The 16,482-nt window shown below is 35.4% G+C and overlaps 3 protein-coding genes and 1 non-coding gene across 4 annotated transcripts; all 4 read right to left on the minus strand.

Annotated features, from left to right (window-relative positions):
* Positions 1 to 466: 466 nt before the first annotated feature.
* LOC110631910 (60S ribosomal protein L11) lies at positions 467 to 2,450 on the minus strand. Its single transcript, XM_021779934.2, has 5 exons — positions 2,183 to 2,450; positions 1,980 to 2,087; positions 1,849 to 1,891; positions 1,553 to 1,748; positions 467 to 802 (listed from the first exon to the last, which is right to left on the minus strand). Exons 1-5 carry the CDS (start codon positions 2,183 to 2,185, stop codon positions 604 to 606), a joined length of 549 nt encoding a protein of 182 aa, XP_021635626.1. The 5' UTR covers positions 2,186 to 2,450; the 3' UTR covers positions 467 to 603.
* On the minus strand, positions 2,378 to 2,450 carry TRNAE-CUC (transfer RNA glutamic acid (anticodon CUC)). Its single transcript has one exon. It is a non-coding gene; the product is annotated as a tRNA-Glu (tRNA).
* Positions 2,451 to 6,032: 3,582 nt separating this feature from the next.
* On the minus strand, positions 6,033 to 11,070 carry LOC110631877 (probable LRR receptor-like serine/threonine-protein kinase At5g45780). The gene is made up of 11 exons (XM_021779892.2): positions 10,267 to 11,070; positions 10,014 to 10,146; positions 9,832 to 9,903; positions 9,464 to 9,607; positions 9,297 to 9,368; positions 9,156 to 9,215; positions 8,779 to 8,852; positions 8,552 to 8,698; positions 8,119 to 8,457; positions 7,258 to 7,649; positions 6,033 to 6,550 (listed from the first exon to the last, which is right to left on the minus strand). The coding sequence occupies exons 1-11, from the start codon at positions 10,358 to 10,360 to the stop codon at positions 6,233 to 6,235; spliced, it is 1,845 nt and encodes a 614-aa protein (XP_021635584.2). The 5' UTR covers positions 10,361 to 11,070; the 3' UTR covers positions 6,033 to 6,232.
* A 145-nt stretch (positions 11,071 to 11,215) lies between these two features.
* LOC110631879 (shaggy-related protein kinase eta) lies at positions 11,216 to 16,052 on the minus strand. The gene is made up of 12 exons (XM_021779896.2): positions 15,773 to 16,052; positions 14,757 to 14,849; positions 14,539 to 14,598; positions 14,188 to 14,460; positions 14,036 to 14,110; positions 13,856 to 13,912; positions 12,925 to 13,065; positions 12,777 to 12,827; positions 12,604 to 12,699; positions 12,307 to 12,390; positions 11,985 to 12,086; positions 11,216 to 11,822 (listed from the first exon to the last, which is right to left on the minus strand). Exons 1-12 carry the CDS (start codon positions 15,785 to 15,787, stop codon positions 11,727 to 11,729), a joined length of 1,143 nt encoding a protein of 380 aa, XP_021635588.1. The 5' UTR covers positions 15,788 to 16,052; the 3' UTR covers positions 11,216 to 11,726.
* Positions 16,053 to 16,482: the final 430 nt, after the last annotated feature.

Here is a 16,482-nt window from a genome sequence, read left to right on the forward strand (position 1 = left end):
AATCAACACCTTTTAAAACATAAGCATAATACAACTGGTTATAAACAAAGAACAACTTCTGGCAAGGACAGAACATGTTTCATAGCTTTTCACTCGGTTTCATTATTCATTACAGGGCGTTGAATTGCAAGAATCTTGCAAGGTTGACCATTCATGTACTTGCTGCTCAATATTAAACTTGTACTCCCATCCTCAGTTCACACACAAAACCATATGCTATCACTAAACTATAGAGCTTCATTGCAAGCATAGCAGGCAAGGTAGCCGGTTGGTAGCAAACTAATTGAGATGATCATCAGCCGAGATTAACCAACCATTCCGTTCCTGATCACTATATTCAAATGATGAAGGCAAAATGCAGGAACCCAAGATTGACAAATCTTGCTCACTATTGGACCATAATCATTTGGGGTTAATAAAATTGAATGCATGATTTAAGCATGATTAATAATAAAGCACCACATAGTTAAAACAATGAAACAGAATTAGTATTCCAGATTCTACCAATTCAAAAATCTTCAGAAAAAAAGTTTACAACTCCAAGAACATAAAAATTATCCTGCCAAAACAGAACTCGCAAAAACTTAAAATAACCAACCACTTCTAAGCCCCAATAGTTTGGGCCTTGTTAAGGATGACACCTTCATATTTCACTTGAAACCACTTCATGGCATCCTCCTTTGTCACCCTATGCTGAATTCCAACTCGTGACTTGCATCTTCGGCGACGACCCACACGGTAACCTGGGCGCTCGAGAACAACATAGAAATCCATCCCATAGATACCAGTCGATGGGTCATACCTGTCAAGAGTTTCAAAGTATTGAAGTCAGTTTTACAACAAGTTCAAATGTGTATTGAAATAACATCATCAAATAAAGCATCCTGAGGCATGAAAATCCTTTATAATTATAATAATGAACTTAGAATTACAAGGTTTTCATCAATGCTTTGTTACAATTATCAAATAAAAAGACCACAAAATGGAGACTCCACGGAACCAACCAATATCACAACAGGGCATGCAGTCCATATACAATTATGAAATAAAACCACACCTAACTAGAAAATAATTTATTTGAACAAGGAATACTTAAAAGAAGTCCATCCTGGACATAAATTACATAGATGCCACTTCATGAATAAATTGTCCATAATTATTGATCCACCAAAGATTTAAAAATGCTCAGCCTTGAGCTCAATTTCACCTTCAGTGTTAACCAGGGCAAAATCTATGGGCACTATCCATATAACCCGCAATAAGCTCCAAAATGTTTTACATGCCACTTCATGAAAAAACAGAAACCTAAGCAGCTAAATCAATATCAATACTTCCTGTAATTATCTTAATGGCCTAAGTTCACAAACCGGTTCTATCTTAGGGCCAACATGGTAAAAATGACCGAGTATCAAAGCCTATTCATATGACCATATCAAATCATATTCAACCTGGGAATACCACAAATTCACAAACAGACAAAGCATTTGGAATTTCAATTTCAAATTTCAATAAAAACGAGTTACTTTTAACATAATTAACCATAAAAACTCACTTGATGCCAAGATCAATGTGCTCCTGGATACCGAATCCGAAGCAACCGGTGTCACTGAAGTTCCTTCTCAAAAGCTCATATTCCTTCACCTTCAGCCCGCTCTCAAGCAACTGCATAGCCTTGTCTCCTCTGACGGTCACATAACAAGCAATCTTTTCATTTCTCCTGATCCCGAAAGATCTAACGGTATACCTAGCTGCTCAATGCCATTATCAACAACACCAAAATCAAATTAACAAATAAAAAAAATAAAAGAAAAGGAATTAAAAAAAAGTTATTAAAATCATAAATTATACCCTTAGAGAATACAGGGGCCTGGCCGCTGAGTTGCTCAAGCACCTAGAAGCAAATAAATTTAATTTCTTTTTTCCAAAAGGAAAGAAGCAGAGAGAAATGTAAGATATGGAAAACAAAGGGAAAGAAAAACCTTGGCCGCACGAGTCAAACGATCGCCGCTTTCGCCAACGGAGATGTTGAGTACAAGCTTCTGCACCTTGATCTCGCGCATAGGATTTGAAAGCTTTTTCTCCGAAGCCTAATTTAACAACCGCACACAGTCAATACACCACTTAGATGAACCAATACATACACACAATAAGAGTTAAGAATCAGAGGAAGAGAAAGAGAAACCATTGACGCAATTAGCAGGAGATCTTCGACGCAGAGACGGAGTGAGGCAGTTTAATACGGCTAAAGAAGTCTGAGACCCCTGAGAATTATTTTATAATTGATGAACTAGGGTTTTGTAGTTGCAGGTGGTTGAAATGACAGTAATACCCTTACAGAAATGAGCAAAATTGAAATATAGTGAAAAAATAAAAAAACTTCCGTTGCCGGGAATCGAACCCGGGTCTTTCGGGTGAGAGCCGAATATCCTAACCAACTAGACTACAACGGAATTATGATTTAATTGTCTACACATAAATTTGATATATTTATCTTAATCCTGCAAGACTTTAATTGAGATCAACTCCATTGCTCTAATCCAACTGAACCTTTTGATCAAAGTTTGCAGAATTCTTAATAGCTTTTTGGCTGGTAAGTGGTATCCAAAGATTACCACTTACCACCAAGCTAATTATGATAATGTAGAAGCAATTAAAAGTGGAAGAGATAGGCAAACCAACTTTGATTATAAATAATTGTTTGCAAATTTTGTATATATCAGCCAATTTTATGATGCGTGTGTATGGTGGGATTGAATACAGAAAACCATCAAATTGTAGTTCAATGGAACCAAAAAAGTGAGGCAAATAAGAGGCAGCTGATGGAGGTAGTTAAATGAGTTATTGAATCAGAAAGAAAAGTCTTAAGAAAATAGACTAGGCTCAACTCAGTCTCAAAAGCTAGCTTAAGAAGGAAGAAGTGTCCAAGGCCATATAAGGGGCACTTTACCCCTATCCAAAACCAATGTGGGATCTTAACAAGAAACGTTCTTATGCATCACAAACATAAAATCAACTCAAAGATATTAGGGATTCACTTATTTGCTTATGGACACCCAGAAATTGAATAGAGATTTGTCTGAAAACATCATGCTAGTAATGCAAGTTCACAACATTTAGTTGTGTGGACTCACAGCAGAATTTCCGTGCTACACACAAAAAGAATAACAGAACGACCTTCCTATAGAATTAGGGATGGCAATTGGTAGGGTACCCGCGAAAATTACCCTACACAAACCCGAATCCGATTAATATTATCAAAATCTGAACCCGTTCTAAATCCGTTAAAATTTATTATCAACTACCCGAACCCGTTTAATTTATATATTTTAATTAATATTTTGTATAAAAAATTATTTTAATTAATAATTTATATTTTAAAATTTTAATAATTTCATAAAATATTTAAATTCTATTTTATATAAAATAAAATATATAAATATTTATAAATATTATTATGAAAATATATATTTTATATTTAATTAAGTATTTGTGTAAACGAGTTTGGGGAACGAATACCCAATATATAAAACTCAAACCCTCACGGGTATTATTTTTCAAATCCGAACCCGTCCCGAACCCGATCATATAATACCCAAACCCGTCCTATTAGGGTTCGGTCAGATCGGGTACCTGGAACAACCTGACCCGTTGCCATCCCTATATAGAATACTAGGGGTGGCAATTCGGGTTAATGGATCATGTTCGTGTCGTGTCAACACGCGACAAGAATACGATTAAAATCGATACGAATATAATTAAGATCGACACGAACACGATACAATTAACAAATCGTGTCAAAAATTTAAACACGTATACGACCCTTCTATTATACGGATTACACGACACCATCCATTTAATGCGAAATAACCCATTTAATACAGTTTGACACGACTTAACCTATTTAACATGCTATATAAGTGAGTTTATGAGTCATAGCGAGTCAAATGAGTTAATGGGTCACGAGTCAATACGTGACACAAATATTAAATCGTGTCAAGTCGGGTTAGTGAGTTAACCACGATGATAACCGTGTCATAAAATGGGTAGACACGAACACTAATAAATCTAACCCAAATCTTATATTTTTGTATCGTTTTTATGTCGTGTTCGCAGATCGTGTCTAAAATTGCCACCCCTATAAAATACAATGTTCTCAAAGCATAACACATAAAGAAATTTGAAAAGTAAACTAGGTCTAATTCACTGAACGTTGAAATGGTGCACTTGAGACATATATAGAATTAAAGAACCCCAATAAATGTCTGATGGGACTCACCATAATCATTGGCTCTAATAAAATCATTGTATGTTACACACAACAACTATATTTTAAAATTTCTCCATGTATTCTATTTGTGACGCCCTTTGATATTTTCCATTAAATAATATATAAAAGAAAAACAACAATGGAAAGGATGTTCCTCAAGCATCCATGCTCCTGATCTAAAGCAATTACTTGAGCTGCAAACTGATGAACTAACTATATTGTTGACTGCAGTTCCATGCATACTTACACAGAGACTGAAAATTCAAGAAACTCAGAAACAAATCCTTTACCAACTTTAAAACAAATATTTTGGTGGTAGTACCTTCAGCATGCACATTTAAATCTTGAAACACTTTAGACAATGAATTAGACAATAGAATAAGTGCTATTTTGAGCTAATTTTCAAGCACTGCAATTAAATTCTCTGTTAAAATTCAATAAAAAAAAATTAATTCCATTAATAAAATGAAAAGAAAATTCATTAATTAATTAAATGAACCTTGATTTATAGTAAAATCTTCTTAGGTGATGACTTTTTAGCAGGGAATTTTGGAGAAGTGAATATCTAACTCTATCAGCCGAATAATATGCCTTAGCTATCGACCAAGCTAGGCTAAACCTTAGATGACGGGATTCCAATATTCTATAAAAAGGGTAAAATGGGATGTGATCATAGTATCCTGGAAGTGAAAACTATTACCATGAGTGTCCTTTTACTGGTGGAACTATTTTCAAGTCCATGAGAAGTGTGAAAGTAAGTCTCTTTCTGGGCACCATGTGCTTGTTCTTTGAGCACAAGGAATTGAACTTCCCTTATTACACACAAAATGCACAATTAAAAAGGGTCTTGATAGGAACTTGGCACTTGCCAATTGAACTTTTTGCATAATTGAAACAATAACAACAGAGATGTGATTCCATTTTAGTCACAGTGACAAAAAATCAGTGGGCTCAGATACAAAGTCAAAATCTTTATTATAAATACAGATCTCTTCACCTTCCGATTCCAATTTTAGGATGAATTTTCACCTAAGAGTATGGATATTTAGTTCTAGAATCCTAACTGCATCCAAATTGTATATCCCAGAAATTTTATGCAACTTCCCTTTCCCATGTGCAATGAAAAATGAGGTCTTCCATTACCCACATGAGTGTATTGCACACGTAATAGCCTGCAATTTCAAAAATAATTTCAAAAGATGTTTTCAGCCAAGGAACAAATTTCAAAAATCATCAATGAGATGTCCTTTTCTTTTCTTTTTTGATTTAGGAGATTAAAATTTTAATTTAATCATATCCCCTAATTTTACGATTTATTGCTCAATCACATCTAGAATTACATTCTCATGGTTCAATTGGTTGATGTGTCAGCCATTTGTTTTATCTTTCAGCACCAAAATTCATGTTCATCTGGATCTGCTCCTGATAAAAAATTCAAAGGACCCACGAGAATAATTACCAAGATGATGAAAAAGAGATTGTTGCCTGTGCAGTTTCAGTCAATGATAACCCAAAATGATGAATTCTCATATCAGCATCATCAAACAGTACTCAATAGTTCATACATCATTCAAAGCAGCAGCAGAAACTGCCAAAACATCATTATTGTGAATTTAGTGTCTAATAGAGTTAAATATAACTAATCTCAATTAATTTAAGATTAAGGCTAAGTTATTATTCTGTTGTATATTTAATAATATTAACAAGTGCTTGAAAGAGTTCTATTAGGAAGCTGCTTAACAAGTTGCATAATGAGATTTCAGAGTTGAATATCAAGCTGCTTCAACTGAGGGAGAGCTATCATTTAACAAACTCAGCCAACTATCCACAACCAAAATTTTTACATCTAGCTTTATCTACCTAATGTATATCCTTACTTTAATCTGAGCAAGAAAATGTTCATATCTGAATTTTGTATGCAACAGAAAATAAATTTACAGATGAATTTAGAAACTGACAACTTGTTCACCTAGGTCCAGAAAGCTCCATTGCTTCAATGATGAATGAAGATTCTTCATGTACATCACTGTAATTTCTTGAGAAACTGCAAACCCTTGCCTCATAAATATTGGATCCACCTTGTGATTCTTCTGTTCCTGACTGTCCAACAAGACCTTCCAAGACTTTCAAGACTTCGGACATTTTTGGACGCAGGTTCGGATGTGACTGAGTACACTGCATAGCCAATTCCACTGCCTTTTCCAGTTCTTCTGCATCAAAACATCCCTTCAGATCCCTATCAACTAAAACTTCCAACCTCTTCTCCTCATGCAAGGTCCTAACCTGCACAACTCAGCCAATTATTTTTGCTGCAAAAGGTTGCAAATAAATGGCTAGGATAGAGTTTAAGTACTACAGTTCTCATAGAAAATTAAAAATAGTTATTTTGTATTTGCTCGACAGAGATTGATCATACTAATGGAAGAATACATATAATAAGGACATTATTATTATAACTATACCAGTTGCAATTGTTGTAATCCTCTTTCATTTTGGCTTCAGCATTAGGAAGCACCAGAAAAGAATAAAAGATCAATCCCTCTACCTCAGTCCTCACACTACAACAGATGATGGGCAAAGCAGCTAAAAATTTTAGGAATAATAAATTTCCTTTCCTACAAGAGTTTATTTTGGGTGAACAATACAAAGAATTTATGTCAGCTCAACTTTTGCATTCAATTGGAAAACATTCAAAGTTTTGATTTAGACTACTGATTGGCAATTCTCAATTTGTGGAGCATTTCCAGCTCAAGCAGTTCATTATCAGAGTAATTCGCTCATTGAATCTAGAATATCATAACTACAATCATGGATTGAAGACTAACAATTATATATTGATATCATTTGGTTTCCCAATTCCAAAGTTATCCGCAGTTTCACATGATCATTTTGCCGCACTACTATCAACCAGCACCTCAAAATAAAGATGGAAGAGCAACAAACTTGCAAAATGTGAGTTCATACCTAGAGCAACGTATGAAATAACTTACCCAGTCAAGAATCATTCCTTTCTGAATTTGACCATTTCCAGCATCTAATGCTTTTTGCCCTGTTATGAGTTCCAACAGTAGTATACCAAATCCAAAAACATCTGTTTTTTCAGAGGATTGCCCGGTTGAAAGATACTCAGGTGCAATGTGGCCAACAGTACCCCGCACTGCAGTAGTGACATGTGAATCTCTTTGATCTAATAGCTTAGCAAGACCAAAATCTCCAACTACAGCTTCAAAACTTTCATCAAGTAAAATGTTTGCCGCTTTAACATCCCTGTGAATTATTTTTGGATTACACTGTTCATGCAAGTATAGTAGTCCTCGGGCAGCCCCAAGGGCAATGCGAATTCGTCTATTCCAATCCAATGATGGTTTTTCTTGGCAAGTCTCTGCAATAGAGAATCAAGTCAGTGAGGATGTGGCCGGTGGCCCAAAAGACAATAAGAAGAAGAAATTGATACACCAGTAAACCTATATTTGAGTTTTGATTTTATTAAAATATGGAAACAGGGAAAAAGGGTAACAAATTCCAAAGTCCAGCATAGTAAAAGTCCAAGCATGAACTAAAATTTTTCATTTGACCAGTTGTTAATACTGTTCAATATCTAAGATTAAGGTTCAAAGACAGACAAAAAATGGGATTGTCAAGATGACTATTTTAAAAGAAAGGTAATGAAGAAATGCTTGAAATAAAAGTAGAAAAAGATTTAGCATTATTTCTAGTTGAATAAATCTACTTCTTTACCTAATCACTAATTAATTGAAACTTCAAACCTGTTCAATAGTTCATTGATGTATATTATAGTGAGAAATAACCTTATTTGCATTTAAAATAAACAGAGAGAGGGAGAGACAAACCCCTCAAGCGGTCAGCAACACTGCCATTTGGCATATATGGATACACAAGCAACCTCTCCTCAGGTGTCATACAGAAGCCATATAATCGTAAGAGATTTCGATGCAATGCCAAGCCAATCATTTCAACTTCAGTTTGGAACTGCACTTCTCCAGTATAATTTGGATCTTTCAGCCTCTTAACTGCTACCAATGTCTTATTTGGAAGATATCCCTTGTAAACCACCCCAAACCCACCTTGACCTAAGATGTTTTTAGAGTTGAAGTTGCCCGTAGCAAGTTGCAGTTCACGAAATGAGAACCTCTTTAAATGACCAATATGAAATTCATAATCTTGCTGCACTGCAAATTGGAATTATCACAACTCATAATACTTACTGTCATCTATATGCTTGATGTTGATAAAAAAAGAAGGAATATAAAGTTTAGAAAGTACCGTGTGATGTAAAAAGTAGCTGAGATCTGTACCAATGGACCCAACAAACAAGCAGCACTACAGAAATCACAAACGTGCAACTGACACCTATAGCAACAGAAAGCACCCACCGATGGTGATTGCTGGCTTTCTGAAATGAAACTGTCTCTGCAATAATACATCTATTCATGGTCCCATTATTAAAATGAAATTTTAGCAAAACAGTTGGACAGGTTAGTTGCATTTACCATTCCCTGGATTTGGGACTCCCATGCAAATTTGTGCAGGTGCGGAAGAGCAAAGAAAGCTATTCCCTGTTATACTGCAATAAAAACACACACCCCTTTGTATAGATGAAGACAGAAGAATCAAGAGAAATTTGTGTTCAAAAACTCTTGAAATATAATAATAATAATAATAATAATAATAATAATAATAATAATAATAATAATAATTGTGCACTACAAATAGACATGAATGATTATGAATGTTCAAAAACTCATTTTTACATGGTAATACTATTGCCAGAATAATCTGCGCTTCATTTACTCAATCAATTAGCAGAAGATAGAATCAATTGAATGATTATAGATAAGACGAAATGCAGTTCTACTAAATATCTCACCTGTAGCCTTTTGCAAGTATTTTTGGTGTGGGACCACTGAGATTGTTATAAGATAAATCCCTGCATTATATTGGTTAGATGAAATTAAAGCATCTTCCGAAACCCAAACGAGAATAATAGCTTATGTGCGAAGGAACATACAGAAATAGAAGTCCAGTAAGATTGGCAACAAGTTTAGGAATCTGTCCGGATAACTTGTTTCTACTGAGCTTCCTGAAAAACTTGGCATGTTAAAGGTTTAGACATAATTGTTCAGAAGAAAAGTCAATGCTAGAACCCAAAAGAAACAAAGATGAAGCCAAACTCACAGGCAACTTAGATGGGTCAGAAAACCCAAAGAGCTCGGAATATCTCCAGCAAAATGGTTTCCTGAGAGGTCCAAAGTCTCAAGCTCTGAAAGCTTTCCTATCTCTGCTGGGATGGGACCTATTAACTGATTGTTCTGCAATTGCCTGCAAGTAAATAGCACAAAGGATGCAGCAGACACTATAGAGGCACCAATTACTCCGCTCACAGCAACCAGAATTAAAACAATCTAAAATCTCCACAAACTAGAAATGAATTCAAAAAATTAGCAAATGAAAAGAACTCTAAGACCAAAAAGAAAAGAAGGGAAACAAATACGGGTAGCAATCAAGTGAAGTAGAAAAATGCACATAAAGAGAAAGCAACTTACATAGTCATTAATCGACTCAAATTCCCAATACTGGGTGATAGCGTCCCCGATAATCCCTTGCTTGCCATTTCACTACAAAAAACAATACCACACACACACACCCCATAAGAAGAAATCTTAAAAAAGAAATGCAGAAACAGAAAATAAAGAAGGAGAACCAAACAAAAATTTCTGCAACTCACAGGGAAATGACAAAGCCTTCAGGAGAGCAACCGACCATGTCCCAAGTGCAAGGATCAACGGAGTTTATATCCCAACCTTCCATTACCCGGAACACATCGACCATGTCCTTCTTCACCGCCATCAATGCCGCCACTGATTTTCACATAACCAAAAACCAAAACAGAACCAACAACTTTAACCAAAATGAAATGCAAATGCCAAATAGGCTTTATTATTACTACCCCATTAACCAGGGTGTTCGGAAGTTGTCACCTTCATAGTTAACACCTTTGGGAGAGAGCACAAGACCATCAGAGGCTAGAGTAACATCCACCAAAATCAACAAAAAACAGAACAAAATAGCCATTACAATTTTACAACTTCCAATGAGAAAACCGAAAACAAAACAGCTGAGGTTTTCACTGTTTTTCGGACTGCCCAAAATCTAGATATGCAGGATGCAAAGTGAGGTCAGGACATTAATTAGAAGCAATAGCTGTAGTGGCTGTAACCCAACAGGTGTGTTGGACTTTCTTGCCAGTCTCTTGACCTTCTGTCTGCTATTTCTTGGAATCTTTCTTTGCCTCGAGAAGCGGTTCATGAAATTTCCAACAACAGTGCAATATAATAATTTCAAAAAATGGAGCTGGAGCTGGATCTTTCTTTTTTTAATTTATTATTACTGTTTTTTAATTGAAATTTTCATTATTACTGTAGATAATCAGTGTTAGAAAATGAAAACGTAGAAATTTATATAGTAGGCTCATCTCTTCTTCACCAATTATTACACTTCACATTGCATTAATTCCATTGGTGCAGGTTACTTTGATCATGAACGGCGTTATGATATTACTCAATTTTCTAGTCCCCTGGGAGTACTCGTCAAGTGGCGGGAAAACAGGTGTCGCCGGTTATTGGAAGTGAAATATAGCCGACAAGTTCGCTCCTACCCAAACAGAGTCCTCTTTTTCCCACAAGAAAGTTTCGGGCAAATCCAACGCTAACCGGAGCGACACACCACAAAGGCTGGATAATCCCTGAAGTTGCGCTGGTGTTAATTTCACAAAAAGGTTGCATTCATTAACGCTTTCCATAACCCACAAGTGTAGAATAATACATGTTTGTGCTGTGATATTTTCAGAAACCTTGGATAGGATAGTCTATTCAGGCACATGAACATGAACATGCGGAAACCCATAAATCAAGAGGGGCAGAGTGGAGAGGCACTACAAGAGAACCCAATGACATTACTTTGCACAAACCGCCAGTGATGGCAATCGTCTTGCTATTTAAAAAGTCAGCCCCAACAAGGCCACCGAAAAACTAATACAAAACAACACAGCAAGTAAAACAAATCCATCCCTTTTTTTTCTTTTGGGCTGTTCTATTAGAGGCCTTTCTTCCTAGCTACAGATAACACTTTCTCAAGCTTTTTACCTCTGCTAGCAGCTATCTGATAAAGTCCATCTCAGGCTATCTTTACTATCAAACATGTACATAAACAAAAAGGCATTTCGAGGAAGGAAAGTGGATAGGATATGAGAACAAACGTGGAGAATAAAACATCAAGAAGGTGCAGCCATCCAGCCGCCTGATCCTGTACTTTGTCATGATAGAACAAAAGCTGTTGCTGGTCAGAGCTCAACGCTTGATGATCAAACACAAAAGATGGAACTCCTTTTGTATCAATAGAACAACTGGCTAATATCATTTCTATCATCACTTGTATTTTATTATGTCACAGCCAGATGCAAAAAGTTTAGACCCATTTGCCTTTTAACATGATCCGGTATCAGCTTGTTACCGAGCTCAGGAGATGCCCCATTTAACTGCAACCAAACAATAAAAATTGAGGATAAGGATTGAAATCAATAACCTACTTTAGTTACATTAACGTATTCAGTAAATATGCAGTCATTGTTTTAAGAATGGCCATGGCTGCATATTCACACTAATAAAAGAAACAAAGTTCACAAAGTTTTCAAACATACTTCCTGCTTAAAGTTGAATAGTGGCGGCAAAGGGCGACCATTTGGTAGGCGAGCATTGGGTTCCCGAAGCTCATCAAAGAAAGAATGTGCACATGCTTCTAACTGTAAGCAAAGGTAAATTCTTATTAGGAAGGAGTGTTGAACACACCAGCATATTAAGAATGAAAAAAATAAAATCAAATTCAAAATAGACAAAATGAAAAAGTCAATGGCATAAACTTATTGTATTTAGTATGAATAATACGAACCAATCATAAGTGTCGAACATGTTACATATTTCCGCAAGGATGAAAATCAATAAAACAAAGTAATTTGAACTCACTGCTGTGCATCGTAGACTCGGTGAGTATTGCAGTAGTCGTGAAGCAAGATCAATTGCCTCTGGAGGCATCCTTTTGTGGAAAACCTAAAATTATGAATAAATTAAGCGGCTGAATATCTGCTAGTAAAAAGTGCAAACTATGATACATTTATGGTACTTAAATAATCAACAAAACTTGTCTTCAAAAACTTTAACATCCAACATGTATCCAAAATGCATTTCAAAAGCAAGGAAAGTAGCAAAATCGAGGCAAAATTTAACGTGTCAAAAATGTCAAATGCAAACGCAAAACCAAACCTTGTGCCAAGGGTGTGCTTTTATCTGTGGAAACCTAAAATCAGTATAATTTGGGTTCATACAGCGAATTTCTTCTCGGGTTGGGGTGCCAAGGACCTGCAATGAGGCGCATAAGGAATTAACTCACAATTATAACAAGTTATGAACTGCATCAATTTATAAGCAAAGCATACCTTAATGATCTCTACAAGCTGGTCCACCGCATTTTCTCCAGGAAACAATGGCTGTAAAAAATAATAAATAATCAACACTCTGCACAAATTATTTAGTCTAAAGAACTTAATACGTCAGGGCAATCTTAAAATGCTACGAAGCGTTAACCTGGCCTAGAAGAAGCTCAGCAAGGACACAACCAGCAGACCATATATCAATTGAGGTTGTATATTCTGTGGCACCAAATATAAGTTCTGGAGCCCGATAGAACCGAGAACATATGTATGAGATATTAGCTTCACCTTTGACCTGATCACAAGGGCATTCATGGTCAACATGTGCAACATTTCATGGAAATTGAGGGAAGCAAAAATTCCAGATACATCCACTAGCAAATGCACTTTCTACTAAAGATAAAAGTTTAACATTATGATTGCTTATTGGAGTAATCACTTATGTCAACTATCATAAAAAATTAAAAAAAAGAAAAAAATTGTCAAAACCAAGATCTTGCACAGGCACATCAGTAGTTATAAGCGAGCCTAAACATGGCCTCAGATAAGCAACTGATTTTGCCATCCTTCAATCCAGGAATTGCTCTTACACGAGACCAATCTGTGGAAAAAATTTGTGTTTTGGAATTGAAAGAGGAAAGAAACGAAGATACAAGGAAAAATAAGACCAGAACACCATAGCAAGGCCATTTTACCACAGGCTTAGAATAACTAGCCAGCAATCCAAAGAGAAGTCATATGTTATAGACAAAATGTACTGCGTTTGTTGAAGTTTGTAACCCCAGAATAAAAAGTAACAGCAAGCTAAACCAACCGTGATACCCATCACTTCAAGAACATTATTTGCATTGATTATTAAATTAATGATTAACATACATCAAGCATTTAACCAATGTCAGATAAATTTTATTTTTCATGGTTCAAAAGTTTTATGCAAATGGTGATCATTACCAAGGTTGATATCCCTTTTGATCAAGAACCAGATCAATTTCCTAAAGATACTAGGAATAGAATTTATCAAATTAGCTTCAAAGTTGCAGCTGCAAAAGGGAAGAAGGAAACAAAATAGAAGGGAATCAACATACCAGCACTTTTGCGCTTCCAAAATCACACAGCTTCACTTGGTGAGTAAGGGGATCAACCTGCAGACAGCCAAAAAAAAATTGAGACATTCAAAAAAATTTCAAAAAAGAAAAAGAACAAGGGAAGTAGAGAAACGAAACTAAAATCTTTTTATTTTACAATTAATAGTCACAGAAGCATACCAAAATGTTTTGGGGCTTCAAATCCCGATGGCAAACTCCAGGAACAGTGTGGATATATGCCAATCCCCTGAAAATCTGGAAGGTGTCTCATAGTTATTATCAGAAAGAATATGAATAACAAATGTATCTTAGACAAACTTTTTTTCCAATACCTGGTACATGTAAAGTTTCACATAAATGAGTGGCATTGCCTGTTTTGCATTGCTGTAATGCTTCAAAACCCTATACATGCTCTCCGGTACATATTCCATGACCAAGTTCAGAAAGAGTTCGTTGTTATTTGTAGTGGAAAAGAAACAATGCTTCAAAGAAATCACATTAGGATGATCCATAACCCGCATCAGCTGCAGTTCTCGGTTCTTGTATCTTTTGTCCTGCAAAACCTTCTTTATCGCTACAGTCTCCCCAGTTTCCAAACATTTGGCCTTAAAAGAAAGAGAAATATTAGCTCATGAAGCAGAATTAAAGTGGCAATAAGCAAATAGATACTATAAACTGCATACCTGAAAAACAATACCAAATGACCCAGTCCCCACAACACGCTCTGCCATGTAACTGATGGTCTGCAAAGAGCAAAGCATAAAAAAAAATGAACCTTAGTTAGCTATCAAATTTTCCCAAATTTGGACTAAATTCATCTCTTGATCCTCAACAACATTCACAAGTACAAAGAAAATACGCCTGAAAAAACAAAAAAAGGTCTGTTCAAAAACATTATTACCTGCTTAGGTTCTCCATTTTTACCTCCTATAGTGGTGGAAATGATGTGACCAGTGACCGGATCGCTCCCATCCACAACTCGCGCAGACATTTCCTGCAAGTCAGAGATTTAAACAAATAAAGATTCACTTAGTGGGGACAAGAAGAAAATTTTAGTACACAAATAGTTCGCACAGTTTTTACCACTAAACAAAAGAATAAGCTGGGGGAAAAGAAATCTTAGGCAATAAATAAAGCAAAGCAGCAAAAATAACACAGAGAATGCGAGCAGTAGACGTGATCTATAAATATAAACCAAACCCAACTCAGGAATGAGATCAAGTTGTTCAACAAACCCAATATCTATAAACATAAAAGAAAATTCAAAGTAACCAAAAGAACACTTCATCTTAGGCTCAAAGAAGATATCAAGATTAACAACATAAAGCATAATTCCGTTATGTGTGTGTGTGTGTGTGTGTGTGTGTGTCCATATATATATATATATATATATATATATATATATATATATATATATATATATATAAAAGATGAAAGGTTGCGCCTTAGAAAGAGAGATCTAAGATCAAGATAAGGGGGGAAAAATAGCAGAAACATAATCTCAGGTTTTACTAGAGGCTCAACAAGCTAGATCGCTAGTCATAGAACTAGTTATGCCAGAAGGGAAAAGAAATATCCGTTTGGAATCTGGGAAAATCCAAGAAAAGAAACCCAGATAATAAAATCTTATAGAACTGCACGCATCTCAGCAAATCCGACCACCAAAGAGTTCGATCCGCTGCTGAGAAAAAAATGCACAAAACAAAAACAAAATTCCAAATCTAAAAAAATAATAAAAAAAAAAAAGAAACTTTTCAACTTCCTCCAAATACCCATTCCAAAATCGACACCACAGAATAACCCACAAAAAGAAGAAAAGAATAACTCATTTGCTCATACCAGATGTCAAAATTTTTTCCCAAGAAAATGTAGAAATATTGGGCAGAAAAACTGAGAAAAAATTAAAATTAAAATTACCTTATCATCAGCCATGGTTAGAGACAGAGACAGAGACAGGAGTCCCAAGTTTTCTTACTCAGATAGAGAGATCATGGTGTGGCGACAGAGAAGGGAAGAAGCAAGAGGAGGAAGAAGACCCAGGAGATTGAGAGAGAGAAACAAAGAGAGACAAGAACAAGAACAAGCCCATGTGATTCCAGCTTGCTCTTTTTCTTTTTGAGAGTTTTCTTGGTTTGGTCTTCTCTCTCTCTCCCTTTTCCTTCCTTTCTCTCTCCTCCTTCCCCTTTCTTTCTATCTCTCTCTACTTTCCGTTCTCCTCGCTCTTTTTTTGGTTTTTTTATTACCATATTGCCCTCTTTTTTTCCCAACAATTACGAGTTTGGTATTTCAATTTTGGAGGTTGCCCACGTCAACATTATTGGACTGGCCTGGCCTCCGCCCATAGTTTCCCTCCTTGCCGTTACCGTTTCGCAAAATACTTTTGGCCGTTTTTATTTTTAAATAAATTTAAAGAAACCATCAATATAAAAATTTAAAATAATAAAATTATTATTAAATAAATTTAAATGATTTGATTATTTATGTATAATCAGTGACAAATTTATAAAAAAATTTTAAGTCGACATATAAGAATCAAATAATAAAATATTTTTCAAAAAATTAAAAACATAATATTAATATATTAAAATTAGATTTAATAAAATTTAATATTTTAAAATTATGAAAAA

The sequence above is a fragment of the Hevea brasiliensis genome, chromosome 11, assembly GCF_030052815.1.
Source record: "Hevea brasiliensis isolate MT/VB/25A 57/8 chromosome 11, ASM3005281v1, whole genome shotgun sequence".
NCBI classification, from domain to species: domain Eukaryota; kingdom Viridiplantae; phylum Streptophyta; class Magnoliopsida; order Malpighiales; family Euphorbiaceae; genus Hevea; species Hevea brasiliensis.

What these genes read in the sequence shown, in the direction of transcription:
- LOC110631910 (XM_021779934.2), bottom strand. An exon ending in GGCCCCTGTATTCTCTAAGG is followed by an intron (nt 1,749 to 1,848) that starts GTATAATTTATG and finishes GGCATTGAGCAG; the next exon opens with CTAGGTATACCGTTAGATCT. An exon ending in CACATTGATCTTGGCATCAA is followed by an intron (nt 803 to 1,552) that starts GTGAGTTTTTAT and finishes AACTCTTGACAG; the next exon opens with GTATGACCCATCGACTGGTA.
- LOC110631877 (XM_021779892.2), bottom strand. Translation starts at nt 10,360, where the DNA reads ATGGCTATTTTGTTCTGTTTTTTGTTGATTTTGGTGGATGTTACTCTA. An exon ending in GAAGGCTTTGTCATTTCCCT is followed by an intron (nt 9,904 to 10,013) that starts GTGAGTTGCAGA and finishes TGTTTTTTGTAG; the next exon opens with TGAAATGGCAAGCAAGGGAT. An exon ending in TGTTGCTGACCGCTTGAGGG is followed by an intron (nt 7,650 to 8,118) that starts GTTTGTCTCTCC and finishes TCTCTATTGCAG; the next exon opens with AGACTTGCCAAGAAAAACCA.
- LOC110631879 (XM_021779896.2), bottom strand. An exon ending in TTGGAAGCGCAAAAGTGCTG is followed by an intron (nt 13,066 to 13,855) that starts GTATGTTGATTC and finishes CCTTGTGATCAG; the next exon opens with GTCAAAGGTGAAGCTAATAT. An exon ending in CTGAGCTTCTTCTAGGCCAG is followed by an intron (nt 12,828 to 12,924) that starts GTTAACGCTTCG and finishes TATTTTTTACAG; the next exon opens with CCATTGTTTCCTGGAGAAAA.